Raw genomic sequence first — 27,698 nt, 5'->3', positions numbered from 1 at the left:
CTCTCTCTCTCTCTCTCTCTCTCTCTCTCTCTCTCTCTCTCTCTCTCTCTCTATATATATATATATATATATATATATATATATATATATATATATATTGAGCAAAACAGGAATCATCTGGTTACTGAATGTAACGAGAAGTCCATGAGAGAGTTTTTGTACAAGTACTTCTTGATAACAGCAACAACAAAATTCTCTGAGTCATCTGACATTTAGGTTTAATAGTCTTTGTAGCAGTGCTCCTTGTGAAAAACAAAAAGTTTCTTTTTGTTAGATTAAAAAGATCTGCACACACCAACAATAAGTTTCTCCGTGCAGGCTCAACAGAAGTTGAAGTTTGGTTTCTTTGGAGAACCGACCTTTGGCGAACTTGTATTAAAAAAGAAGATATACGTGCAATCCAAGTTTCGTTCTTAGTGTATGCTGCAGCCTTGTTTATCTATGGATAGGTCTTGGTTTTATTTTCTTCCTTCCTTTTTATTAACCCATCAAATGCACAAGTTACGACCCAATGATTAAAATCCATGTAGTACACTTTTTAAAAATGTTTTACTCATTCACTTCCAGCAATTAATGTGCATATTTGAAGTCTATATCCATCAATGGCAGTGAATGACTTAATTTCTTTCTTTAGTAGTCTAGCCTAAATATAGGATGCTATATATAGCAAACCTTCACTCTAATGGGTGTTTATTTTGCTTGCGACATCCCTAACTATATTTTTGTAATCCTTGCCCCCTCAACAAATCGAGTTGTTGGTCCAAAATCCCAAATGCACAGTCTCCCTTCAAGTCATGTTTGCTTTGACTGTAGTCCCCAGCAGCTCAAATGGACAGTCAGCATTTCCTAGAAGGCTGCAGCTGTACATTCCGGAGTCACGTGAATTGTGAGCGTGACCGCAACACAAATGTATAGGGAATTCCAAACACGAATCACAGCACCATTTAATCAAGGCGTGTTTATTATTATAATAAAATGAATTGAGGTATCCGGTCTAGAAAATATAAAATCATTTAGTAGAGTTAGAAAGTGCATCACATGCATGAAACAAGCAGGAATAAAATTAAGTGCTTATGTTTCAGGGTAACGGCAACATTTAAGTCGTGTGATATTTAAATTGCTTGGCAATATAAAGTGCTTTTTGTGTTTTAGACACAGCTTTCTATTCCACACTTGGGACAAATGTTCAAAACGGCGGCCTCGATGGAGAAGAGGTGCTCGTCCTTCACCTCAGGGCAGCAGAGTCTCATGAAATGGGCAAGCCGGAGCACGTATTCGATGTTGCGGCCTGTCTTGCCTCTACAGATGGCGACCTGGTTGGCGATCTCCTCGTCCGAAGCGGGGCCCAGGTAAGCGGGGTTGTCGGAAGTGGCGATGTAAACAAGGGCGTGGACGGTGTTCTCGTCCTTCTCCCGAGGGATGAACTCCATATCTTCTATGACGTATCCCCCCCTCACCACTTCCCGCACGTTGAGGTATTTCAAGGCCTCTATTGCCTGAACATCCGACACTTCATAGGCCACGCCCCATGTGCAAGCCTGCAAGGGAGAGAAGTGGACAGAAGCCATAAACATTAATCAACTGGAAAACACTGCTTATGTAATTTTTGAGCTAAGTTATTAAAAACAAATAAGCAGTCCTAGATGCTTACAAAGGGCCAAGATAATTGCTTTACAGCCATGGACCAGCTGCTTGTAAAAAAGGCTTAAGTTTGTTTTCCGCTAGTCATAATTTATGTGTGCTTCTAATATGAGATGGTTTAACAGGGGTCATAAAATATCCATCTTCCATACATCCTATAATGTCCCATCTTTGAAAATGTTGCCACTAAATAGAAAATGCAAAAGGCCTTTTTGTTATTTTTTAAAATATTTTTTTCCATAAAATGACAACAAAAAAATAATTTCATTCATTATATCTAGACAGCGCATATAATATTAGGAACAGCTCAGTATAATAATAAACATATTAATAAATAAATAATTGTTATAATTATTTGTTGTGGCAATATATATTAGTATCATTTTGCATACTTTCTCTACTTAACCTCGCAACTCCTGTTCAGATTTATACTACAACTTTGCACGCAACATCTGACCTCATTTCACAACTTCAACAGCTTCGGCAAGTCTGTCAAATATGTTATATGTGTGTCATAAATGTCATATGACGTAGAGCGCAATTATCATACTTCAGTTTGACACTATTATAATTGGCTTATACTTTTCACGTCATTGCGTGCTTGCACGGAAGACGAGCCGGATCATCTGGGTGGCTGACAAACATGTGTCTAAAGCAAAATGGGAACGTGGCATGTTATACTGCATACTATTAATAGTGCATATATTCACAATTATAGTTAGATATCCAATGTCTCTATGAATGAAGACACTCACCGCCTGGTCCTTCACCAGTGTCGCAACTCTTCCTGGCTGTGGAGATATAAAGCACATCTGGGATCAATAAATATAATACAGCATAAAAGCAATATGGAGAAGAAAAATGTCTCACATGCTTCTTGTCTCCTCGATAAAAGTCATCTCCATGCCAGAAACGCCGTTTGTAGCCCTTGATGTGGCCGATTAGGCGCTTCTGATACACAAAATCAGGTTTCCACACTAAAGATCCATAACCAAAAACCCATAGGTTTCCTTTCCACTTCATGATGTCATGAGGTTTCATTGCAGCTTGCTGTTTGGCTTTTCACAACTAAACAAAAACTTTTTTTTTCCAAGTATATAAAATAAATATCTCTAAAGCCCCACCCAGCAAGTATAACTAAAAGTCTGGGGGACTTAAAAGAGCTTGAAATTCCTCTGCTTCCTTCGTCTGGGCGCACACGTGTATTTGTTGTTCACGTGACGTCACAGGATGGTGACGGTGACCAATAGGAATACGACGGAGGCGGGGTTTGGCACAGTCGCATCCAGGAGGAAAAGAAGTGATGCTGTTTCCCCTCAATGGTCATTCAAAACGAAACACGACTTTTTCAGCAAGTGAAAGTTAAACCACAAAGTTTCAGTATCGTTATAACCTTGTCGGTGTCTTATTCAGATAATTTTAGGATGGGATAGGAAGTCTTTATATAATGGTATGGTGCAGGTTGGTCTTATTAAGAGTAAAAAAATGGGATATTGAACAAACTTTTTAGGGCAAATGAGTAGTGTAGGAAAAAAAATTCCAACAATAGAATGTTTGGGAGCAGCAGAGAAATGTTTTCAAATGTAATAAAATAAAATACATTGTTGTGGAATGTTGCATTAGAAGTAAAGGCAACTGTTGCGTTGAAGGGTGCTGCATGCGACAGGTAATCTCATTACCACGTTACATAAATAGACCTGCAAGGATGTGTTATACGGTAGTTGTGCTGTTTTAAGATCCTTAATCTAACAGTGTGGTCGGTTCAGGTGCAAACGGATAATGTATGAGCCAGCACTCCCCCTGAAAAGTTTTCTTCCTGCGTTTGTGGAGTATTTTACAGGCGAAAAGATTGAGTTTTCTTCCAGCTCATGTGAAAAATAGTGCCCTCTAGTGGTGGTGATGACATTGCAACGTGAACTCAAGGCATGAATTGCACAGACAGAAACATCACTTGAGATGACTTAAAAGACCACAATGATTATTTATTCCTGCATACAGATTTTTTAAAAATGTATATATCTCTTTCTATATATTTCAATTCATAATTGATTGAGTAGATCTTTACACTGCTGCCAATTACAGAGGTGTCCACCGAATGTTGATTGCTAGCACACTGATTTCACATCACACTCACAATGATGTCATTGAACACAGACATGGAATCCATAAAATGCTACCAAACAGACTCTAGATGACTTAAAAGCACAAATCTCTATTTGACCACCATTGAAGACCAACAAATAAAACAGTGTACCAGATATGTGTTAAGGGATTCTGTCCTTATATGTCTACATCATAACAACCATATGAGAATAATAATTAAACACCAGAAAACACTTTCAAAATAAAAATTCACACTTTTGCCGCATCACCTTACAAACATCTAATCTTAACATATAAATACATACACTATGTACAAAATAATCTTATATAAAAAAAAAAAGGAAGAAAAGATCAGTGCGTCATACTCTTAAATAACTAATGAAATACTACAATAACATTATTGGTTCAGTAATTTCCATTGAAGGCGTCCTTGGTACGATAGTCACTTATCTCTTTGTTTTAAATGTGATTTTTTTTTGCATAAGATTTTTTCTTTTTTTTAAAAATGATCAAGGCCTTATCATGATTTTCCCTGCATTTTTTAGCATTGCATCGCTTTGCATCTATTTTTTCCTAATATGTAAAGGAATCAAGATGAGATAAGGCAGGGGGGGCACATTGTTTTGCTTAAATATTACATAAGGCTTTTTTTTTTTCAGTACTTTTATACAGTGCTGGTATTTTGGTCATGGGACCATAAAAGAAATGGCCAAAAGCCAATTCCTCGTCCAGGCTTGCAAGTTTATGTGTCGATTGCCCCAAAAAGCCGAGGGGGGGGGAGGGAAGAGTCGCATCAACAAAGTCCTCTTGTCCTCGTAAACATGCAGTCTTATTACGAGCCTCCGTCGGGGGGGGGAAAAAAAAATCTCAAACATCCTTATGCACAACGTTGGGTCCCAAAGTCTTTACATTCTTCTGGAATTTAGTAGCTTTAGTTCTATTGCATTCGTCGAGCGCTCTGGCTCCGTCCAGTTATCAAGTTTTTAAGAGCAGCAACTTTGCATTTAAATAAATCCCCGTCTCTCCCCACGCTTGTAAACAGTCCACAAGAAATGGTGGTCACATCTTCCATTTAGTGTCACATTTTTTACACCTAATAAAAACACAGAGAAGAAGAAAGACAACACTTGTGAGCTAAAGGGCACAACTGGGATAAATGTTGAAAAATAGATAAAGCTGCAGAATTGATTTTAAAATGTTGCCACTTGTTTATAAATCACTGTATGGTTTGGGTCCTGAATATATTATGGACATGCTGAATTAATGTAGGTCAGTGAAAGCGCTTAAATGTGTTTAAATGTTGCCAGTTGACATTTTTTTAGTATTTTTAATAATTGTGTAAAGGTACCTCAGTTGCAATGATGCATTCTTGCTTCTCTTCTGCTATCACAAAGACCGACTGGTACATGGAGTCTCTGGAGGAACATATTGTTGATATTCTGCATTCTGGCTTTTCACTGCAAAGAAAAATCAAGGTGGTCACGTTGTAAAATTATTGCAAAAAAAAGTTATGCTATTATTCATTCTATATTTGGAAAAATAATCAATTTATTGCATTTTCATTTTGGCAAATCTTTCTTTGAGAACCTACCTGTAGATTCTACTCAGATGCTTTTTGTCTTCTATCATCTTTTCACAGTTTTCATCTTTGTCTAGAAGGCATTGTTCATCTTTGTACCCCATGGAGGTTTTATAGTCCGTGTGGAAGTGGTTGATGTGTTTGTGATTGGACTTCTCGCTCGAGCAATCCACCTCCAAGTCTATCTTCTTGTTGGTGTTTTTGAGTTCCAGTGTTGATATACGGTTGTCTTTCTGGAAATCGGCTTTGGAAAGGTTGTTCATGGTCTCGGAGGCCTGCTGTTTACTTCTCTGCTTCTTCACCTGTTTCATGACCACGATGAACATGCAGGAGAGAACCAGCGCCGACACCAGTCCGACGCCCGAGCTGACGGCCACCCAGTTGAGCTTCTCGTTGGACTCCCAGCCCGTCTCGGGGCTGATGGATGAAGGCACGTGCGTGGACTGGCACTGAGGGCCGCTGTAATGGGTGGGGCAGAGGCACGAAGGCCGACCTTTGGCGCCGACGGTGCAAGTTCCGCCGTTGAGGCAGATCCAGGCGGCGCAGCGGTCGGCCGGCCTGTCGCAGTGGCGGCCGAGGTAGCCGGGCGGGCACATGCAGGTGTAGTCGTTGATACGGTCCAGGCAGGTGGAGCCGTTAGCGCAGGGATTGGCGGCGCACTCGTTGATGTTGATCTCGCAGCGGACACCCGTGAAGCCCGCGCGGCAGCTGCACACACGCAAGTTTCCGTTCAGCATGCAATGGCCGCCTAGTGAGAAAAAAACAACAACCGTCAGTGTTACAAAAAAAAAAAAAAAAAAAAAGTCAGATTCCAGAAGCGAATAGTTACCATTGGTGCATCGTAGTGAGGTGCATTTATCCACTTTCTTCTCACAATTGAGTCCAGTGTAGCCCGCCGGACACTCGCATACGTAACTATGACCGTTTTCCGTCTCTTTACATTTGCCGCCGAGCAAGCAGGGCGTGTCCTTACACGTCAGCGTCCGCTGTTCACAGCGCGGGCCGGTAAACCCGAGCGGACATTCGCACCTGTATCCACTCTCCGTCTCCTGAAAGCAAAGATATCAAAAAGCTCAGCGTCGCATGTTTTTCTTTTCATATCCTGCTCGCCAATAGCCCCCCCCCTGAACAAGCCCCCCCCGTTTCTATCCTTTAGTTTTCATCCTATTTACAGTACACTGTAAACTGGGAACTGGGTCATCCAGGACTTGACAATCAATGGCATCCTCCTGGACTCGCAGATAGGCAAAGGCAACAACAAAAACAGGAAAGTCTGTGTTGTGGGAAAGGAGAGCGAGGGACTTCCGCACTCACTAAGCAGTTGCCTCCGTTGCGACAGGGCCGTCCGTCACACTCCCTGACCTCCGAGTCGCAGTTGACACCCGTGAAACCCGGCAGGCAGGCGCAGGTGTAGCTGCCCTGGCCCGTGTTCATGCACGTGGCCCCGTTGGTGCACGGCTTGTGGTGGGTGCAGTAGTTCAGGTCTGGGAGAGAGAATGCTGCGTTATATTGCGCATGTTTACCCCGCTTGTCCTGGAATGAGTTTGCTTCCTCCAAGGGAAATTCAGCCTACCTTGGTCACAAAGAATCCCCCCCCAGCCTTCCTTGCAGGCGCACTCCCACGGCTCCGTGCAGGTACCATGTTTACACGACGGGTGCAGTTTACACACATCACAAAAGACGCCCTGCCAGCCTTCTCTGCATCTAAAACAAAGACGAGTAAAACGCCACTATTGTTATTGGAGCAACACACACAATAGGGACTTGGCACAAGTCAACACACACACAATAAGAACTCATGACTAATCCCCACTTTATACTTAATCCTAGAAAAAAATAAATAAACCATTGTCTGATCTAAAAAAAAAAAAAAAGCTATCTTTACCTATATGTAAATATTAACACTCACTTGCAAAAAAAAACATTCAGTCTGATCTAAATAAATAAATGAATAAATAAATAAATAAATAAAGCTACCTTTACCTAAATGTAAATATTAACACTCACTTGCATTCTCCAGGTATTGTGCAGTTTCCATTATTTTCATTGCACCCTTCCAGACAGATTGCTGTGAGGGGGGGAAAAAAAAAATAGAAGGATGTTAAAGATTAACCTTTGGGTCTTCTTAGTCAAAGTTGCTTCCTGCTGTTTGAATGGAAAGGCATAATTTGCCCACTGTGTTCTGCATGTGACATTGATTTTGCATGCTGTTAAATGGCTGGTTGCTTTGGGTGCACAGCAGATGCTGGTTCTTAGAGCATCAAAAAAAAAAAAGAAAAGCATGACAGCTGCCCCATTGTTGTCGGTGGGCAGTTCGAGCCCCGTTTGCAGCTGCTGCCCTGTACCGCCGCAACAATAGAGGCCGCAATTTAGTGGCGCGTGGCGGCCTCTAATGCCGCGATTAACCCGGCGTGTGCGGCTAACAGAGCACCTCACTGGATTAATCGCTAAGAGAAAGTGCGCCAATTCTTTACACTGTCACCTTAACCGTCACAGACAGCATAACTCTAATTCAGGGGTGGCCAAAATCTGACTCGGGTGCCATTTTCTTTTTATTAGCCTGCTGCTTATTCTGAAAATTAAGCGGTTATGAGGAAAAATTTGAAAAATAACTCACACTGACAAAATAAAATGAACTAAAGTTAATGGTTATACACTTTCAATTTTAAATTTGACTTCTAATGTATTATTGAACTGTTGTGGTCCTCATTGAAAAAAAGAAAGTGATTTGAAAACTCTGAAAATTTGACTTCAGAGTAAATTCTGCAGCACATTTAAAGCAAAAACAAAGTCAAACGCAGAGCAAACTGCACACACACTGAAGATCTACGACTACAAGCCTAGCAAGCAAACCGCTAACTTGTGCTTTTTTTTAAGACAAACAAAGAAAAAGTGCCCATATGGTGTCTTTACTCGTGCTTACGTTCTTGGCAGTATTGTCCCTTCCATCCTGGCAGACACGCTATTTGCCCATCAGGCTTGCAGGTGTAGTGGCCAAAAAGGTCGTCTCTGGCAGTGCATATTTTGGAACAAGTGTCCCCGTAGTAATTGTCATTGCAGATGAAGCGGTATGAGTACCTTAGCTCCGTCTGCATCCTGCTCTGCACTTCCTGGGACCACTCATTCCCTATTCCCAACTGTCTTTGGATGGCAAAAGAGCCAATCAACAATTCAGGGTTGGTGGTATCTGGAGGAAAGGAATATAAGAGTTGTTGATTATACATGTTTTTTTTTTTTTAAATATTATGAAGTTTGACCCACAGAAAAGGTGTACTTAAATAATTCAATTAATAGGCACAGCACGAGTTAAATTTTAACATTGTGCTGTTTTCTTCAAAAGAATTAAATAAAATCATTTGGCTATATAAAATTGCATAAATTGTATTATTTGAATAAGAAATAAAATGCAAGGCAAATACTGCTGAATATTTTGATTTTAAAATTTAACTTCCTTAATGTAAAAAAAAATAAAAATAAATAAAAAATACTATTCAAGCTGTGTCTTGGAGGCCCCCTCATGGTGGTTGATTTGGTTCATGCCTGATTTAATATATTGTTAATGACCAATATGATCATTGTGGAGACCATGTGAAAGGGTGGGGATACTTTTTTGGCAAGGCCTCATGTGCTCACTTAACACGGTGCACTTTCCCACGCAGGGCCAAAATAAAACAAAGGAAGTTGCGATTGTGTTGGGAGAGCTTTGCTTGCGGTGTGAGTCACAAGACATCCTAGTGGACACAAGTCCAGGACTCGGACAATGCCAGATGGATTTATTGTCACGTGACCTCCCGCATGAAGACTGCTTATTGAATTTTGGGGAAATAGGTATGATGTAATAGGCCAATGAGTGGTGCTTTATTTGTAAATGTCTCCCTCTAGCGGTTGTGTTTTTGTTTGTTTTTTTAAGTCACTTACCTCCAGGCTTCTCTGCAGACGAATGCCAAGCTTCAATAATGAGAGAGAAGGCATTCTGGGAAAGAACAAATTGGGAAATAAATGTCACCAAAATTCTAATTGTATAGTTGGACATGTAATTGAAGATTACATTGCAATTTGGATAATCTATTCATAAAATTAGGGATAGTAAAGATAGGTAAGATAGATGGACGCACAGATAATATGATACAACTATTGAATTATTTTGAATGCATACGTTTTTAAGATTATTGTTTTTACATTATTAGTGTTGTTATTATTATTATAATAGTTTCATTAAGTAAATTAATAATTATTATTTGCATTAATCACATAGCTTCTCAAAGGACTAGCTGTAATTTTGTGATTTTTTTCATACTAAAAATATGGTTCTCTGCTGACCAAATTTGAGTTAAAATCTTTAAAAAAATATATATATACATCCGCAAGAAAGTAAGCTCCTTACCGGCCAGGTGAAGTTGAGGGGAAACCGCAGCCTGGCGTCCGGCTGCATGTTGAACGAGTCAGTGCCCAAAACAGGTGTAGTGGCCTTGGCAAAAAGACAACCTCCGGGAGTCACCACCGTTTGGAAATTCTTCAGGCAAACGGTGAAAAAAGTCCTGCAGCCGCTCGTGCCGCAGCTCCTTCCACTGGCCAGCGTAGCTTTGGAATTGTCAAAGTGATGCAGATCGATCTCGAACACACCTGATCCCAGAACCTAGACACGAGGCAAAAGTTGAGCAAGGAAAATGCAACTTTCAACACAAACCACCTCCAATGTTGTACAAAACATCCAACGTACCTGAGTAAAACATGTTAAAACTATTGCGAGGGTAGATGTGAACCTAACGGCCATCCTTTAGAGCTTGATGTGCGTATCCGTAGAAGTATCTAGTCCACAAATCCTGGCGCTGGGAGGGAGATCCAAAATGCAAATAAATAGAATCCCGCGGTAGAAACTCCAGCTCGAGGGAGAATTATCCAGTGCAAAACAAGACGTTAGACTAATATCAAAAAAGTCAATATCCACAAGTGAGTCATTCTGCGGTCTTTGTGATGTCCATCCATCGTGCCGGTTACTTGCGTCACTTTGTTCTTGAGCTTGTACTGCTGCTTTAGGGACGATAGTGAAGCGTGTGCATGCATGTGGACGAGCATCAGTGCATGGTGTCACCCACTGTGGACCCTGTCTCGTCTCCCCTCTTGCTTATATATGCCACAGCTGGCAGGAACATGACAATAAACACCGCCCACTTTTTCATGCGTACCCTCCCCACACACACACACACACACACACACACACACACACACACACTTCACCCCTCCCCGTCCTCTTATTTGTGTGAGTGCGTGTTGTGATGTGCTTCAGTGGCTGTGGTAAAGAAAACAACTGACGAGGTAATTTTTATTTAGTTTGGAGATAACGGTGAATGTAATCTAGATTTATCAAAAGCACCCACACCCCTAAAAAAAAATATTTTATTTATGTTGCAACAATAAAATATGTTGATTATTATCTACTGTAAGCAATTTGGGGCTTTTTCAACTAGATTTAAAAATAATAAAGTACAGAAACATGCACTTATGAAAATGATTCTTGCCCTGAGACAAAAATATATATGTAGGAAAAAGTCATTCTAAATAATATGAAATAAAATGTGTTTAAAAATTGTTTCGAAACCACTAATAAATCTTCATTATATGTTATTTGCGGGTATCAGTGGAAATGTTGAAAAGATTTCCAGGAAAATAAGAAAATTCCCAAAAGTTAATTATCTGGCCTGGCCCCAGGGGGGGTGCTAGCATTTTTTAGCGGGGGCAGTGCCACCCCCCTCCTCCTCAGGGCATAATGGATGACAAATATATCATGACACAAGCTACATTTTTACATTACATTAGCCTTCATTCACTGTATTAATTCAGCAAATACACACAGACATAGATTTTCCTTAAAATTATTTGCTGCAGGTGAATTTCTATTAAATCTATACAAATTGATACTCGATTGTGAAATCGGGGATATGACAAATAACTGGATAGTGTGAGAAAAATCAAACTGTACGTTATTGTTTATGGCTGGTAAAAAAAAAGTCTCAACCAAAACTAAACACCCAGCTATTAATGTACTTTATCATACATCATAATTCATATCCAATAATGTCAGCAATTGAAAAGCCATTTGTATTCATTGGAAAGCATAGTGGGGCTATGTTTACTAAAATAACACCCACTCGCACCACTTAAAGCACACTTTCATCTCCTTTCAAGTGTGTGCAATTGTTCCCACACGGGAGGAAGAGAAAAATGAAGTGAAAAGAGTATAGAAAGCAAATTCAAATGCCTTCTACTGTACATGTTTTCTCAGCTCACGCTGGGCACAGGGCATTGTGTGCTTTATCACTCCTGCAACAGGCCAAACGTGTCCGGGCGGGATTTCGATTGAGGGAACAGGATTTTGCCAACGTTCCCTGGCCATGAAGGAGCGTGGCTCCCTGGCTCTCCTGTAGCGATGACTTCATCGCCAACTCCCGACTACTCCAATTTAAGGACCAGACAATGGACTATTAAGTCCAAAGTCGTGTGAGTAAGAGGGCTGGATATTTCATAGCGAACTTGAATTGTTTGACGTTCCCACCACTAACTGGGTCTTTAAATAGCAGTTAGCGCTAGCACCTAATTTTCAGGTTCAGATATGTGCAAATGACTTTTTTATATTCATCCCGTGAGTTTACAGAGGTGTGATCGAGAAATGGCAGAAACACCTGGGGGTTGTTGAGTTATATTTGGGCGGTCTACAAAAATTAAAAAAATTCTTGAGAGAAAAGTTTGAGAAGTTCTGGTTTATAGAACGCGGGTGGATACACGGAAACTGGATACCAACTGCTTCGGGTTCTCAACAGCATATTGAAATCAATCGTGACCTTAATGAATCGAACTGAATCATCCGATTTTCGAATCTAACCATCCTTGAATCGCATCGTATCCGAGAGACAAATTTGGTAGAGCCAAGAAGAAGACATATAGCGTCACTTTTGGCCATCTGTTTGCAGGATTTCTTCAGGCGGGGGTTAGCATTGTAATTCTCGGGGGTGGGTAGTTCTATTGACGTCGTAGTGACTTAAACGGTATAAGACTTTTGAAATCTTTGCTCTGAGCAATAGGAAGTGACTGTATAAATGGACATCAACATGGACGGCACATTCAGCAATCGGGTTTTTTACGCTGGGCCAGTGCAAACAATTACCTCACAAGCTCTTCTCGACAATGTTGCTCTGGAATAAACACAGTTTTGGAAGCTCTACGGTTCCATCTGCACTCACAATAGGAAATCATTTTTCTCTGTGACAGTGTTTTGTAAAGCTGACTTGCAATTGTTCTATGGCCTCTCAGCTGGCGCCCAGATCTTAAACACAGCATGCTGATTAGGGGAAATGAAGTGGTACATAAGGACCACTTGTGTATGAAGGGAATGGATGCGTTATTAGGGATGCGAAATTGCTTAATTCCGTTTGTTTGGTTCAGCTACAAACAATACTTCTTAGCTAGGGATTGAAATCATGGAGCTGGCAAAGTCAATGAGTTAGGAAATTCAACAAGGAGTTCCTCAGAATTTGCTGAGATTGTTCATCCTGGAAATGAATCGGAATTACTGCCAGCAATGCTGACTAAATTCTGAATCTGGGAATGAACTGCCTGTATTATGGGCTAGCTATTGCTAGTCTCTTAGCATTTGGCCCACCAGTGACACTCACATTGTGTTGATAGTCATATATTTTGACAACATATTGGTCCTGGTCAGAGTTAGAGAAAATAATAGTTAAATGCCATGAGTGACTTCATCTTGCCTTCTTTGTAGCTTGACTGTGGTGACCTGCTATGGTTCTTCCAACAGGGGCAGAAAGGAAATGAGCTAGTAGTTTTAACAGATGGGCCCACCTGCCATGTTTAATGAGAGGCAGTTTAACAATTCTTTACAACACGTTTGATTTGGATGCCACAATCTGTCCAGGAAATCAATGAGGCTTTTGATATGCGCTGCCAGTGGATGTCGGCCATCGACGTCCCTGGCCACTGGAGATAAGACATTTTAAAAAATGTATAACTCAGGTAAAAAAAAAATAAAAATAAAATCTCAAGTACTGAATAACTGGGATTTTTTTTTAAATTGTATTTTTTTTAACAAAATTAAAAAAAAACACAAATAGTTGAATAACTAGTATTATTTTTTTTAAATTAGAGCATGAACATCAATTATAGTATAAATAAAACTACCAAGACAAGGGTACAATGGATATAAAAAGTCAACACACCCCTCTTCAAATTTTAAACCAAGATAAATAAGTTCAAAACATTTTAGATCATTTATGTGACCTACTGTATAACCTGCACAACTCAAGCGATTCCTTAAATATCTTCTTTGTGGAACTTTCCAAACACCCGCTTGCTTGCGTGTTGCCACAACACGGCACTGTCAGCGCTCCTGTGTACCGTTACACCGCAACTAACAACACTCTGCTTATTTAAAGTGCTGAATGTTGATGGAAGAGTAAATGTCGACACGGTGACGGGGCATCATCTTGATGCAAGCATCGTAACATCAGTTAGGCTTGCGGGTATAATTCACACACAAACAACTTGGAAGTTTGTGCCAGGTTGCCGAAGACTGTCATTAGGCAGGCCAGAAGGAGCTTTTATTGATCTGCTCCAATTTTGACACATGGAGGAGGCATTACCACTGCTACTCAAAGATTATTTCACTTCCTGTCACAAATTAAAAACAGTTACGAGGTAGCTTAATAAAAAGAAGAGTTTTACTGCATGTTAATTTTCTCTCTCTGGTTTATATTAATATTATATATATTAATATCACAATAATAATATAAATACTCTTTGGAATAAAACCAGCTTTTTAATGAACACTTAGGCCTACTATGCTACTGCACTTTACTGTTGGTCAAGATGGTGGAAAGTTACTTTTTCGAGAACCGCTGGTCTCGTTCAACCTTAGACAAAAAAAGGTTTGTCCACGCAGTTCATAATATCATCAAAGTCACATTAATCATGGAAACGCTTTGATGTTCTAATTGCCGCAGGAAATTCACATTAGCACTATTAGCGTGATTGGTATCTGATCATTTTATCTTGTAACTTACTGATGGTATTTTTGGTGCGATCGGGACCTGCTTGAATTTTCAAACAGCTTAATGATGGCTGTTATCTGTTGTTGTTCTAACATTTCCTGACCAAGGGCACATGACCTCCTCAGCTTTTCTGGAACATTGTTTGTTTACATGGATGCATGTAGAAACTGCCCTTACTTAAATCGCCATGTTCCCACAAACAGTCACCAAACCTTTTTTTTGCCTTGGTGGAATTCAACTTGTTGAGTGCCAGATGTTAGATGAAACACGATAAAGATTGTGAAAACGACGATTGCGCCACCTACACATTTGACCAATTGTGAAAAATTGGTCACGTAAGACCCCTGAACTGTAATTGACCTTACGAGTACGCCTTGTCTACATACTGGACATTCACTCATCTCCACTCGGAAAAGACAAACAATGCATGCAAATGCTTTTGTGCTGAGTAATTCCTACTCAAGTCGGCAAGATGGCCAGATGGAAGATACGGAGTTTGTGGGCTCCATGCCATGTTTGATCGTGCTTACTCAGCAGCGTACTGAGGTCGACTGATTTATCCTCCTGATGGGAGCCTTGTGGCGAAGGGTCCGACAGCAACCCAGCCTTTCTAAAATGAAACTTCTTGGCCCAATCATTATATAATTTTCCCACAATCCTACAAAAGGGCAAACAAGCAGTCAAAATAATACGGGAATATCTTTCAACCATATGAGGAAAAAAATGACTAAAATGATTGCCGGCTGCTGTCCAGTGTGAAATATTCACACATTAAGAAGCTTCATCCAGACAGAAAGTTGGTGTATTTCCCGACAGTCACACAAACAATTCACTCCATTACGCTTATCAATCTCTCTAAAAGAATTTCGGCTCTCATACTTTCCACAATGATCTATTACCCCGGGTGATGAATGACACTGATAGTAAAACAGCACGCGTGGAACTGTTGGAGCTAATTTGTTTATTTTACAACCCACAGCAGCAGGAACAGAACAAAATAATTGTTTGTGTGGAAAATAATTTATAGTGGTAATTTTCTGAGAAAGACAGAAAGAATCACTACACGGGCACTAATATATTAAAAAGCAGATTTTAGGCATATATACTAAAAATTGGAGGTTTATCAAAATAATTCAGTGTAATATGTCAGTGGCGATAAGGCTCTGAGAGCGTAGCCGTGTGTACCCTCTCACGGTAATTATAAACATGACAAGCTTATGTAACCTCTGAGGAGAATCCAGTTAACCTGCAACACAATGCAAAACAATTGTTTGTTTCGGGGGAGAGGAGATGAGTGACTCAATTTAGGTTTATTTATTTTTAAGGATTGTGTGACGTGAGGCAACTCCGATTTATTATTCCGACATCATTTATGACTCCAGCATTGGGAGGATAAATTTTTTTATTTGTGTCTTGTGACATGCTGTAATTTTTCGACGGGCGCCGCTTTACTTTTACCTCGCGTCACCCGCTCGGACGGTAACCCCTCCCGCCTTCCACCTCCCGCCCTCTCACCCTAGTCCCATCCTCTCTGGCTTTTTACGCCGAGCCTGGGAGCGGAATTCTGTGAGCATTTTTCCATGTGAAATGCCGAGGTCCAGTCGAGGGGTGTGACGCCAGTGCATTGTTCCAGCTGCAAAAAAAGGAACCGCTTGTGATGAAGCCAATTCCTGTCGGTCCCGAAAGAACAGGCACTTTCTCACACTGGTTTCCTTCCTCATTGGACAACGCAAAACAATCACACGGCGAGCAGCAAAACCCGAAAGAAAGAAAGAGGAGAATGGAGACAAAAAGGTAATCGAGTGAGATGGCCAATAGGAAGACGCGTTTCCCTTTTCGTTGTGTCGGCAAAAGTCTCGCTTTCTCACCTTGCTACATCAACATGCTAACTGCACTTATCTTTACTACCTTGTATATTTGTCATCATCGCCCCGATTCATTCTCGTTGCTTTTCACTGACTAGCAATGTTTGCTAGCAATCAAGAGGAAACATTCAGGGATGGAAGGTGTTTTTAGGAAAGGTGCAGCGAGGCCGTGCTGGATTCAGGAAGCACCTGCCTACGTGGACTATTCATCTGAGCCGGCTCACATCAGGTGATTTCCTCTTTCGCCCGGGCCCCTATTGGTTCCGGCGGACCATTCATTGATCTCTCCCCGTTTGGTATGGTTCCGACTTTCCCACTAGGATCCCCTCGGAAGAGACACTTAATGGTGATGGAAGTGGCTGGCAAACAGAAGGAGCGCTTTAATGAGCCGCGACTCAAAGTCCTTCCTGACGCGTCACCTCTGTCCTCACTACACAAACACGGCAGCCTTGGAAGACGGCCTTCCTTTTCCTCCGCGTGCCTATATCGAGACGCAGTGAAAACAAGTAGGCTCATCAATTAGCCTGCCTCGTATAGCCTTCACCCCGCTGTCCTCCATGTCACCTGTATTGCTTAACCCCCAACCCACATCGTTTGCGCTAACGTTTATGCTAACGTCGGCCAAGCTTTTACTATTACAGTCGAATCAGCATTTTTTTTACGGTGTTGTTATTGAGGTTTGGTGCAGCTGTTGATATAATTATGCTTAAATGACTATTTCTCATGGCTGAGTGATGACTACAGGTGGATTGGGGACAGGTGGCGAATAGTGGGGGGGCATAAGGGATGCAAAAATGATAATTTGACTGAATACATATAATTAAGCACTGCAAATGCACACTATTAGCTTCAGTGACGTCACACATAAATGGCTGGAATCAAATGTAGAATTATCCGAGTTGACTCCACAGAAGCCCCCCAAGGTGGCCTTTCGGTGGCCCCGCCTTCCGTACTATCTTGTTATCTCAGCTAGTGTTTCCTGTGAGCACCTCACTCTTCTCTAGGGCATGCGGTGGAGCTTGTGCCGGGTTAACGTCCGCGGGGTATTGTTCTCCCACAGTTTGACCATCGTAAATTAGCTGGAAACGATTTGTCAAACATGAGAGCCAGGAAAGGGTGAGAAACAACAACAAAATCAGGGTCCTGATGTGGCCCCCTGAACTTTACATGGCACAGATATGGTAATGGTCGCTCAGATTACAGCCACTCGGGTTTTTCAGAGACGGATTATCTAGAACACTCGAGTATGAGCAAAGTGATTGGAATTTGCATATTTGAGACAATCGTAACCTCCTGTGTTTAGTTGAGAATTCAAGAGGGACCACCCAGTGTTTACGCCAAATCCGGATTGCTAATAACCTTCAACCTGACACACTTTAATGAGGGAATTCCTGCGCATTAGAGGATGTCTCACACACATCCTGGCTTTTAATCAATCCTCGTGCTCCAGCGACCTATTTTAGGTGTCAGTGGAGAATCCAAAGATTTTTTAGTAAACACAATTGAAAGAAAAATGTGTCTTATCCTAACAGCAGCTGACTTGGACAGATTATTCAAATTCTAATTTTATTTTATGAGAAAATGTTTTTTAAATCAGAGCAAATTGGAAGTCAACAAGCATCACAGAGCAACTTTGACAGCATGCTTTTTTTGGCTTTTACTCGGTATTCCCTCAAGGGCTCTCCTACCCGTCATGACCGACGTTCCCATGGTTGGCAGTGACGTCAGAAGACACTAAGATTGACGGGGATGGAGAATTAAAAGTTCTCTGTAGAGTCAGGATAGAGGTCAAAGGAGTGAGAATCAAAACATGTAGTAAAGTATGCCAACAACAGCAGTGTGTCCTTTGAAACCAACAGGCCTATTTAATTTTTTAACTTCTATAAGCATGTCAAAGAAGGCCGCGCTGAGATGGACTATACTGGGAACTTGTCACATTAAAAATGTTTTAAAAAATATATCCCCTTTAATAACATTTTATATTGCTTTGATAAAGAAAAAATGGCCCTGGCAATCATTTTGGGCTAGGAAAAAGAATTCTATATGAAAACACAGTAAAATAGCTATTTTTTTCTTCCAAAAGGAAATTCCTTCCTAACAGCAAAGCGGATTGTTCTCCAGCTTTGATTGTTTATGCAAAGCTTGATGTTTGCTCCGAATTATGTTACACTCAGGCAGTTTAGCGCAGGAACAAATACAGTTGGACTGAGATAGTAGGTGAGACTCGTTTAGTAGCATGAGAAAGTACATCCAAGCTTTTCACTTTCGGGCAGAAGACATCTTCACAAGTCAGGAAAACAAAAAGACACAAAGGTCTGACTCTTAGTATTTTTTTTCTCCACTCTACACAATACACCGTTTGACTCAAAGGACCATCAAAACAACATTTAATTTTCCGATGACGAGACAGCAGTCACGGGAGAACAAGATAAGCATCTGGGCTACATTGAAGTTGGTTCCTGTTTGTCCTTTGGGAAACTGAGTCTTTATTCCTCATCGTGACTACTACTACTGCTGCTAAAACTATCATCACTTGAAAGAGAATCTTTGCAGACAACATGGCTCGCCCTGCAGACAATAACAACTCTCAACCATCCATCCGTCTATAGACGTCAATGGTAGTGAATGAGTTAAAAAAAAATTGCTTGTAAGAAATAAATTATATTTTTCAGGCAATTTAAGTGATTCACATAGTTGATGATCTCATAGAGCACTGATTGGGAATTGCTTCTCTAAGTAACAAAAGCAATTATCACCACGCCACCATGTTTGCGGCTGGTACTCAAGAACGACGTTAAGCAGGCTACTGATTAGGAGAGTAGCCGACTAATTAAGCAAGGACAAAATACAAACAAACCCCTCTGTTGGGAATTATGATGCTACAGTTCATAGGGGAAGGTTAATCTCATTATTATTAGGTATAACAAGACACTGTCAAATTTGTGAGATCAATTAAAAATTAGGCACGATTACTATTAATCTTTTCATAGCTAACTGAAACAAATCTGGAATGATTTTTTTTAACACACAGAGTGATCTCGTGATGGTAAAATAATGCAACGATTGTCAAAAATAGTGAGCACCAACAGCAGCATCACAAACACTTTGGTCCCATTAGAGCCCGGCGGCCATTGTCCACCGGCGGTAATCGTCCATTTTGCTTTCCCCATTACAGCACAAAGAGAGGGGAGGTAAAAACAGTTTGCCCACAAATCTCCCTCTGTGTGCCAACTGGTTTCCTCCACTTATTCAGGCCAAGAAGCAAAGACCATCTGCTCATTTCTACTCCCGCCTAAAAAACACTCGATAATGCGCATTCACTGCTCGCATTTGTCGTTTGCCAGCACACGATTTGACCAAACACTTACTAAAACTCCCTCCAAAACACATCTAAAGCTAGCTTGACCGAGCCATGAATGCGGCCGCTTTGAATGCGTGAGTCCTTCGTCTCCTCCTGGCTCGACTTGAATGGCATCCACCAAAGGGGAACCGGACAAAGCCGGAATTGAGGTGTAAGCCAAGATACAGTCAGCTAGCGAAAATGAAATGATTTGGCAGTACATAGTACAACATTGCTTTGTTGATAATTTTTTTTTTTTAATTGTTGGATTTAGGTATTTTGGATCTTTATTTATTGCTTGGCGAACCATCTAAAGACCTCCAATGTCTTTTGGCATGTCTCGGTATGACACTTTGATCCACTTAGCGGCTCGCAGTGCAGGGCCAAACAAACACGCTTTGAATGAATATTCACATACAGCTGTCTGGGGCAAGGCGATAGCAGCTGCTACGCTTGACACCCACAAATAGACCAAAGTCGTGCCTGGACATGGGCGGCTACATCTGGGCCAGGTTCAACCCGCCAAATCCCACCGGCAGGTCTGCGTGAGGCCATTTTTATTACAGACCAGCAACACGGGGAACGGATTTGTTTTTATTGGGCCACTCATTTGTAGAACCTTTCATGCACAACCCGAGGAAAATATTTTTTAGAATTAAATATTCTCTTAATTTAAGAGTCCATTTTGTTCCCAGATATTATTGTTTGCCTTTATGTGTCCTGCACTTGACTCGCGACCAGTTCAGGGTGTACCTAGCTTGACAAAATATAGCTAAAGCCAGATGTTGATTTTTATAATTCCGCTTGTGTAATTTCGATAATAAAGGATTTTTTTTTTATTAATTAAAGTGAACTACAATCCCAAATAAAAAATGTAATATTTCAACAAAACAAAATTCCATTTGATCAGGTTTCTTCATTATGATTCAATATAATCAGCTTAAAATGGCATTTCCCCTTTCCAGTGAATGTAATTTTTTAATGAGCAAATTTAATCTCATCCTAATCCAATGGACTCGCCATAGTAAGTACGGCGAGCGGGTCGGAAGACAAAAACCGCTGTTGTGAGAGTTTCTTGGGCATGGTATGGATACCCCCCTAGCCCTCATGGGTTGTTGGTTGGCCCTGACAACACACCTCAACACGGTGCCAGGCTGTCAGGGTGCCAAGGCCGGGCAGCAGCTGCCGGCCCAAACCAGCGGGCACTAATTGAGGCAACGGCAGGGAGCCTCATCCTGCCCTGGTCCTCCCACTGCCTCCTTCAGGCTACGACCACACAACACACACACAATGCCGTTTTAATTATGAAAAATTAGCCAAAAGCTAATCTCCAATCTTTCCAATCAACAATGTGCCGGGGCCTGCTAATTAGCAATTTTAAGCAAAAATAAACACGGTTCCCTTTGAGTAACTCTCATTTTTCTTCCGAAGCACCCTATAGCCCGTTTCACATAAATACGTTTGAATATTTAAATTGCTCATAATCGCAATTTCCTTTAATACCCGTTTAATCCAGCTTTATTTTCGGGGTGTTTTTGATTTATTAATATTTAAGCTACATTTATTGACTCAATGTCAACTGAAGGGCAGTTAGTACTTAGACTTTTTAAATACAAAATGGAGGTCAGTCAGCCGTCACTTCAATTTGACAATGCTAAAAGAGTCAGAAGGACATATGTAATATTTTCCATCGTACTTCTTTGTTTATTGTGCGCTTTTTTTTTTGTTGACTGTTTTAGTGTGTGATGCTGGTATGATGTCACACTCTTTCCATTCGTGAGGTCATCCTGCCTACATCTTGCTGTGTATGAAACATGTCGACTACTAGTATAACTATCTACTACTATTGATTGGATTAGTGTTCAGGTTTGTATGCATTTGTTTTGATGCATTTTCAGGAACCTTCCTGAGTTCAGGTACTGCTAATAAAGTAGTTTGAAATATTGATGCTCTGTTTTGTTTTCATTTTTGGTGTACTTGAGAGGCCATCTGGATCGGCGGTCCTTTCTCACGTTAAATATTCATCGATCTGGTGAATGTGACCAGGGGAGAGCAAAAGAGGGTCATATTGTAACGTGAGCAAGGACCCGGGAGAGGTGCTGGTGGTTGGGGAGGGGGGTTGAGTGGAGGGGCTTGAGGAACATTCAACAATAGCTTTGGCTAACAGATGGACGATAGTGTGCGGGGTTATAGTTCAGTGTCATCGTAGAACCCGATATCTGATTATGTCCAGCCCAACCTATAAATACAAAAGGATTACATGTGGTTACATGAATAATGAATTTGAGATTATTTTGTTGACATGCTTCTAATTTGTTGTGGCCTTGCAGAATACCACAAAGGAGCAAGCGGATCGTGTTCCTCCAGCGGGACAATTAAATAAGTTCCTTGTGACCGGCTCTCGCGTGAAGTGAAGCTATTAATTAGCGCGAAAAATGTCCATGTTAGCAGGTGCAATCGGGAGAACATATTTAACAAGCTGGAAAACAAAGCGCTTATTAATGGGCCAGCGCTCCAAATTGTTTGGAACCTTTTTTGTTCGTTCAGCAGTCATTAAAATGAAGCGTGGTTTTGCGTGTACAGTCAGCGAACTCCACAAACAATTCTAATGATGTACAAACACACCCTCACATGAAATGCATACAAAGGGGCTGCTTTTGGACTCAATCGCCTTTTAATATTTAATGACAGTCCATCAATTATGAACAAATCTGCGGCTGAACACGGTTGCTTAGGAGCGCTGGTATGTTCTGTCACTTGTGCGGCGTTCGTAACTGGACACCCTGCAGTGTGACAGTAATACGGTGGAAAGTAAATAAGGCAGTTGGTGCGGGGACCTTTGTTGTGGAGGGCTGCCTCAAGCGTGCTACAAATCCAAGTGTTCAATAATGCAGTCTGACACGTGTCCTGCTTGCTTTGTTACCCAGCACCCTGGACATGCCCAGGCGTGCGTGAGCTAATAAAACAAGACTTTCTTTAACTTTTTAAGGAAGCCTTGTTAGGCTATTTAGTAGTGCGTTTGTCCTCATTAGGATCATGTGATCATGGGACCCCCCCCTGAACTGGTCACCACTCAATGTGTGAAAAAATATATATCAAGTCTACCCACTACTGATCAAATTCAATTTTTTTGGTGACTATTAACACGACCTGGATTTTCTGTAGAAATTAACTAAAAAACAGAGATGTTGCAGAAGTGTGCACACCCTTATAATGGTTATATTGAGATTTAACCAATCACATTCATGTTTAATGGGAGACCGCACACACTTGCCACTATAATTAATAAAGTTCAGTTTTAATATGTTAAAAACTTTTACAAAAGCGGCCATTTTGGTTGATTTTCAAACTTCAACATTTTGCGGTAGTGGATGGTAATGTTAAATACACTGAGATGCTGATGATTTATTCATACTAAAATCGAAGTCAAAACAATCGTTGTCCTTGCCTCCATTTTTAGGTCATAAACACAGCTGGACACCCTAAAACTTTTTGTGTTTATGTCTGTTTGCTACCTTTCCAACTTGAGGCTAAAAATAGTCTCCGTGTATCCGGCTGGGATGCTAACAGTGCAGTCATCTTTCCCTGTGAAGGACACAACACTGTCTGAAGTTTTGGGAGCAGGGAGAAGGGAGAGAGGAGGGGGAAGGAAACGGTGACTACCGTGTGACAAGCGCCCTGTTCCTTCCTCCCAGGCCTGGGAAACAGGAAGTGCTACACACAAGGCATTATTGTGACGGAGAGGAAATGCAAGGTCCTCTAAAATAGGAACCTCAATCTGGTTGTCAATGACATGGGACAGAGACCCCCCACTGTTACCACACACACACACCAACAGTATCTGAAATATATAGTAAAAGAAAATCCAGATATGGATATTTATTATACAGGCCTGAATAATAACATTTCAAATGGGGCATGTGTTAAGCAAACGTTAAGGAGGGGCTGGTTGCTAAGAGAGCTAATCAAAATCTTCCTTAATCTGTTCCATGCTTTCAATTAGACTGGTCTGGAAATGGCCGACTCCTCTGTGAGGAGACACTGGCAGAAAACTGGCAGAGCAGAGTTGTCGGCCATGTCTTATGATTTCACACACTATCATCCTGGCAAATTCGCAGCTATTTCCCCCCTTTTGCCAAAATCAGCATGGCAGCTCATGTAGCACATTACATGGATAAGATCTCCATTGTGCGCCTGTGGAGAACATAGCAGATGTTGGCCACCTGACTTACTTTTTTTTTTGGTCAAGTAGGAAAAAAAAAAAGGTCTGAATTGTTTTTGTTTTTCTCAATTAAAACTAGATCCATCAATGTCGTTAAGCTTTTCAGCACCAATTAAAAGAAAGGAAGAAGCCAAGACATTAATCACTCTATGTAAAGTAAGATATGGCTGTTAATGCATTCAGGGGTACCATATACACCACAAATTATGATTTGTAAAAAGATTAGGGCAGATACAGTCAAATTTTTTGAATCAATTGTTTATGATTAAATTTTTTTTTTACTATTATGTTTTACTGTTCTACAGAACTGCAAACAATTCACACATTGTTAAATAAATAAGCACACAGATGAATATTGTAAAGGCAGAACAATACAGCTCTTGTAATGGATTTCAGTAATCATCATGGTGGTCAAGTACAGAATATTTGTGGCGTAAGAATCACTCTACACTCACATCTGAAAGAGGAAAATCTTATTTTAATCCAGAACTCAAAACTGGCAGCATTCTACATTGCAAACAGATGCATGCACAAAGTAGTTGAACAAAACAAAATGTTTACTGCCATCTAGTGGTCAATGTATAGACCAACAAACATACTTGGCTTGTGGCAGTCTGAACAGTAAATGACCTGCCTGAACCCAAAGACTACTACTTCTCCTCTAACTTGGTCATTCTTTGCTAGAAGGGCTCCTTCAACCCATGACTTCCATCAAAAGCGATGCTAAATCTTTAACTCCACCACCGAAAGACATTTCGCTCACTTGGTCTGATGTGGTGTCTGGGACCGGATCTGGAGTGGCCACATCCACAAAAGTGGGGAAGGCGTTTTCATCGGCTTCCAACGGTGGTGTCGGCGATTGCGGTTCCACGGTAGGCTCTGTGGATTCGTGTTGCTCTGGCGCAGGTGAGGTTTGGAGTGGGGTCTCCGTTCGAGGACCGGAACGGATCAGCAGACCTTTGTCTGTAGTGGGGTAGCGTTTGACGGCACACTCACGACGCTCGCAGTGCATCTGATCCAACATCCTGAGCTCATCCGGCAAGTCAAACACTTTCTCCTGCGGTAGAAAGTACAGCATTTCAATTTGTTTAAAAAGTGAAAATAATTCAGATCTCATTAACATGATCATCGACGGAAAGGCTAACTGACTTCTTATAGCTCGAATTAATGGCATGCATTTTTAATGCTAACATGGATATCCCGCTATAAAGCTCAAATTACTTTACAGGAATTATAGTTTGATGTTACACAAAAAAAAAAATATTTTACACATACCTGTGATTGCGGTTTGGTCCTTTTAGAAGTGGGCATCTTCTTTGTACAAATTTTTATGTCATCCATTGAATCAACGTATCCTCTTCACCGACAGGTTCAGATGAAATCATTTTTATATTTTCTAAGTAAATTAAAAACCCTGAACCCTTTGGGGTCTGACTGACAGAATAATACCAAACACTTTTTCAATTTAAGTCAGCAGGAGTGACTCTTTTTCTGCCACCCCGAAGATACAGCAACCAAAAGTAACCCCACCAAATATTTCATGAAAAGTGTACCACAATCCAGACCATGACCCCAGATGACTTTCAAGTTATAGGCACATTTATAAAAATAAAAAAAAATAAAAATAAAAAATTATGGTGCTGCTAAATGGCTGGATGACATTTGCATTACATATTTTAATGTAATATTAATAAATATTTAAATTTACTACCCGGAAAACGGATTCCTACCATATTGATGCTTTCCAAATCTTCATTTGGATACTGGCTATTTGAGAGGTAGACATCCACTAAAGCCATGTAGTCCGTGAGAAGACAATCCAGCAGTGCCATTCTGAGAGGTTGCAAGTGGATCACAGACAGCGCCATCACGTTTAGCAATGGTAAAGGACATGGACGGTTGTACCACAACTTGCTTTCCTCCTGCGATTAAAAATAAAAACACACCGCTGTCATGACAATTGACTGATCAGGTGGAGTAACCTGCATTATCCTCCATCAAGATGTACCTCGGTAAACTGGGACTTGGTCTCTAAGACGGAGAGGTGGGAGGAGGGCAACTTCAGGTGGCGACTCACCAGCTCATGAAGAGTGCTTACTTTGTGAGGAAAGAATCCTCCAGTCTCAGAGTGAAAGCACATGACATCTGCCACCTTGGTAGGGTAAAGGTAGCTTTAAAAAAAAAATGGTGCCACAAGGATGTACATATTGCCACCATTCTTTCTTCCTGTACCTGAGTGTCAAAGACATTCGTCATCTTCACGCCGTGTTGTGTCATCAGACACCCGGCAATCGCTCTGCAGTCATGAACGACCTGTGTCACATAACACAATCAACAAAGCCCCCCCCCAAAAAAGCATGTACGACTTCTCACCTTCAGTATGCGCTTACTCTCGAGAATCATAGTCAGACCGTTTTTAAAGGCTTTCTCTCCAAGCAAGAGAATGTCAAAGAGATAAACCTTATGTTTGGTGGCAATCTAAGACACAAACAAAAAACATAATTAGATACAGATGACATTGGAGTGACCCTAATGTTTGGAATTTTACTGAAAATGCAATACATGATGACTAATGAACATTATCTTGTCTTAACCTTGAAATGACACCAGATTTCTCACCTGAAGCCAACACAGTCGGCCATGCTTGTACATGTCCACCCCATCAGCCCCAACGCCAACCACATGCTGCTTCTTAATTTGCATCATCTATAAAGTAACATCACAAACAATCTAGCGATTGTACAATATGGAATCCTGAGGACTCTAAAAACTACTTACAGCGGGTCCAAATTTCTCATGAAAGGCATTAATAACTTCAAATTTGATGTATTCATCATCATCCTCAGCTATGAAGATAAAGACATTATTAATCAGCAATTAGTGTTTTTATTTTGATGATTACTGACCGTGGTAAAAATTCTTGAATGGCTGGAATTCAGACAGCTTCAAGTGGTCTTCAGGAATATTTCTGTGCAAAATTTAACAGCTCTAAATCCATTTTTTGCTTCCAAGGTGAGATTTATTGACAAGGACTTACCCATGCTTTTTGTCCTCGTCATTGACAAACTCCACTATGAATTCACAGCTTGTTATTTTGTGGAATTTTCACCAAAAAAATATTTGTTGGGGTTTTGTACTCACCATTCACAAACTCATGGCCGAAGAATAATCTACTTCCGGGAAGTTCGCGGCCATTATCGCCATACACGACTGAAACACACCATTTCAATTAAAAAAGATGTTTAATGTCCAACGAAGTATTAGCTTTAATTATGTTTAAGTAATTAGTTACAATACTAAATAAATAAAAGTAAAACTTAATACCGTTCGTGAGGGTCACCGTTTTGCTAGAGCCGATTCGTTGCACAACGCCGACGCAAAACGACGATTTAAGAGTAATTTTAATACGTTTGCCTTGGAATATATTTGAGAATGAATAATCTGCCATTTTGAGCGGCAATTGAGTGTCGTTAAATTAAATAAACTCAATAGTAAGTTAACAATCGAACGCGGACATCAACACCTTAAAGAGGCAATCAAGCTAACTTGATGTTGCGTTCAAGAACAACCCGCGCGTTTGGGAAAAAAATAGATTTAAAAAAAATATATATATTATTCTTGAATATTTTTCTTTTCAAATAAAATTGATTTCGCTATCTGAAAGACGTGTTAATATTTAGTCATTCATTCATTATTATTATTATTATTTATTGTAACTCGTGTAAGCAAATTAAGCAATATGACTACAGTACATAATTGTATTGCTTTTCAGCCACATGGGGGCAGGCTTATTGCATGTACGTAGCACATTACATAAGCCATATAAAATAAGTTCTATCATGAGCGATACTTACTATAAACATTATATAAATAAAGTAGTAAAGATGTA

The 27,698-nt window shown here is 40.6% G+C and overlaps 3 protein-coding genes across 6 annotated transcripts; all 3 read right to left on the bottom strand.

Moving 5' to 3' along the window:
• Window positions 1-943: 943 nt before the first annotated feature.
• On the bottom strand, window positions 944-2,835 carry LOC125980417 (glutathione-specific gamma-glutamylcyclotransferase 1-like). Its single transcript, XM_049739467.2, has 3 exons — window positions 2,512-2,835; window positions 2,397-2,432; window positions 944-1,538 (listed from the first exon to the last, which is right to left on the bottom strand). The coding sequence occupies exons 1-3, from the start codon at window positions 2,680-2,682 to the stop codon at window positions 1,149-1,151; spliced, it is 597 nt and encodes a 198-aa protein (XP_049595424.1). The 5' UTR covers window positions 2,683-2,835; the 3' UTR covers window positions 944-1,148.
• Window positions 2,836-3,602: 767 nt separating this feature from the next.
• Window positions 3,603-10,426, bottom strand: LOC125980413 (delta-like protein 4). The gene is made up of 11 exons (XM_049739456.2): window positions 10,044-10,426; window positions 9,708-9,959; window positions 9,242-9,296; window positions 8,247-8,510; window positions 7,331-7,391; window positions 6,897-7,027; window positions 6,638-6,807; window positions 6,153-6,372; window positions 5,336-6,071; window positions 5,093-5,201; window positions 3,603-4,837 (listed from the first exon to the last, which is right to left on the bottom strand). The coding sequence occupies exons 1-11, from the start codon at window positions 10,095-10,097 to the stop codon at window positions 4,832-4,834; spliced, it is 2,058 nt and encodes a 685-aa protein (XP_049595413.1). The 5' UTR covers window positions 10,098-10,426; the 3' UTR covers window positions 3,603-4,831.
• An 877-nt stretch (window positions 10,427-11,303) lies between these two features.
• exd1 (exonuclease 3'-5' domain containing 1) lies at window positions 11,304-27,541 on the bottom strand. 4 transcript variants are annotated; one of them, XR_007485649.2, is made up of 12 exons: window positions 27,134-27,421; window positions 26,951-27,019; window positions 26,847-26,880; window positions 26,716-26,777; window positions 26,588-26,655; window positions 26,429-26,515; window positions 26,183-26,287; window positions 26,042-26,122; window positions 25,818-25,961; window positions 25,540-25,731; window positions 25,085-25,166; window positions 24,730-24,866 (listed from the first exon to the last, which is right to left on the bottom strand). XR_007485649.2 is itself a non-coding variant. In XM_049739459.2 (11 exons), exons 1-11 carry the CDS (start codon window positions 27,255-27,257, stop codon window positions 13,202-13,204), a joined length of 1,077 nt encoding a protein of 358 aa, XP_049595416.1. In that variant the 5' UTR covers window positions 27,258-27,541; the 3' UTR covers window positions 11,304-13,201. The 4 variants fall into 4 exon arrangements, 3 of the variants coding, with proteins under 3 accessions (XP_049595416.1, XP_049595415.1, XP_049595414.1); XM_049739459.2 differs by lacking the exons at window positions 24,730-24,866; window positions 25,085-25,166 and adding an exon at window positions 11,304-13,312 and having other exon boundaries at window positions 27,134-27,541; XM_049739458.2 differs by lacking the exons at window positions 24,730-24,866; window positions 25,085-25,166 and adding an exon at window positions 14,011-16,015 and having other exon boundaries at window positions 27,134-27,539.
• Window positions 27,542-27,698: the final 157 nt, after the last annotated feature.

Source organism: Syngnathus scovelli, chromosome 14 (assembly GCF_024217435.2).
Source record: "Syngnathus scovelli strain Florida chromosome 14, RoL_Ssco_1.2, whole genome shotgun sequence".
In the NCBI taxonomy this organism is placed as follows: domain Eukaryota; kingdom Metazoa; phylum Chordata; class Actinopteri; order Syngnathiformes; family Syngnathidae; genus Syngnathus; species Syngnathus scovelli.
The sequence above is the reverse complement of the archived record's forward strand: the minus strand, read 5'-3'. Positions and strand labels throughout refer to the sequence as shown.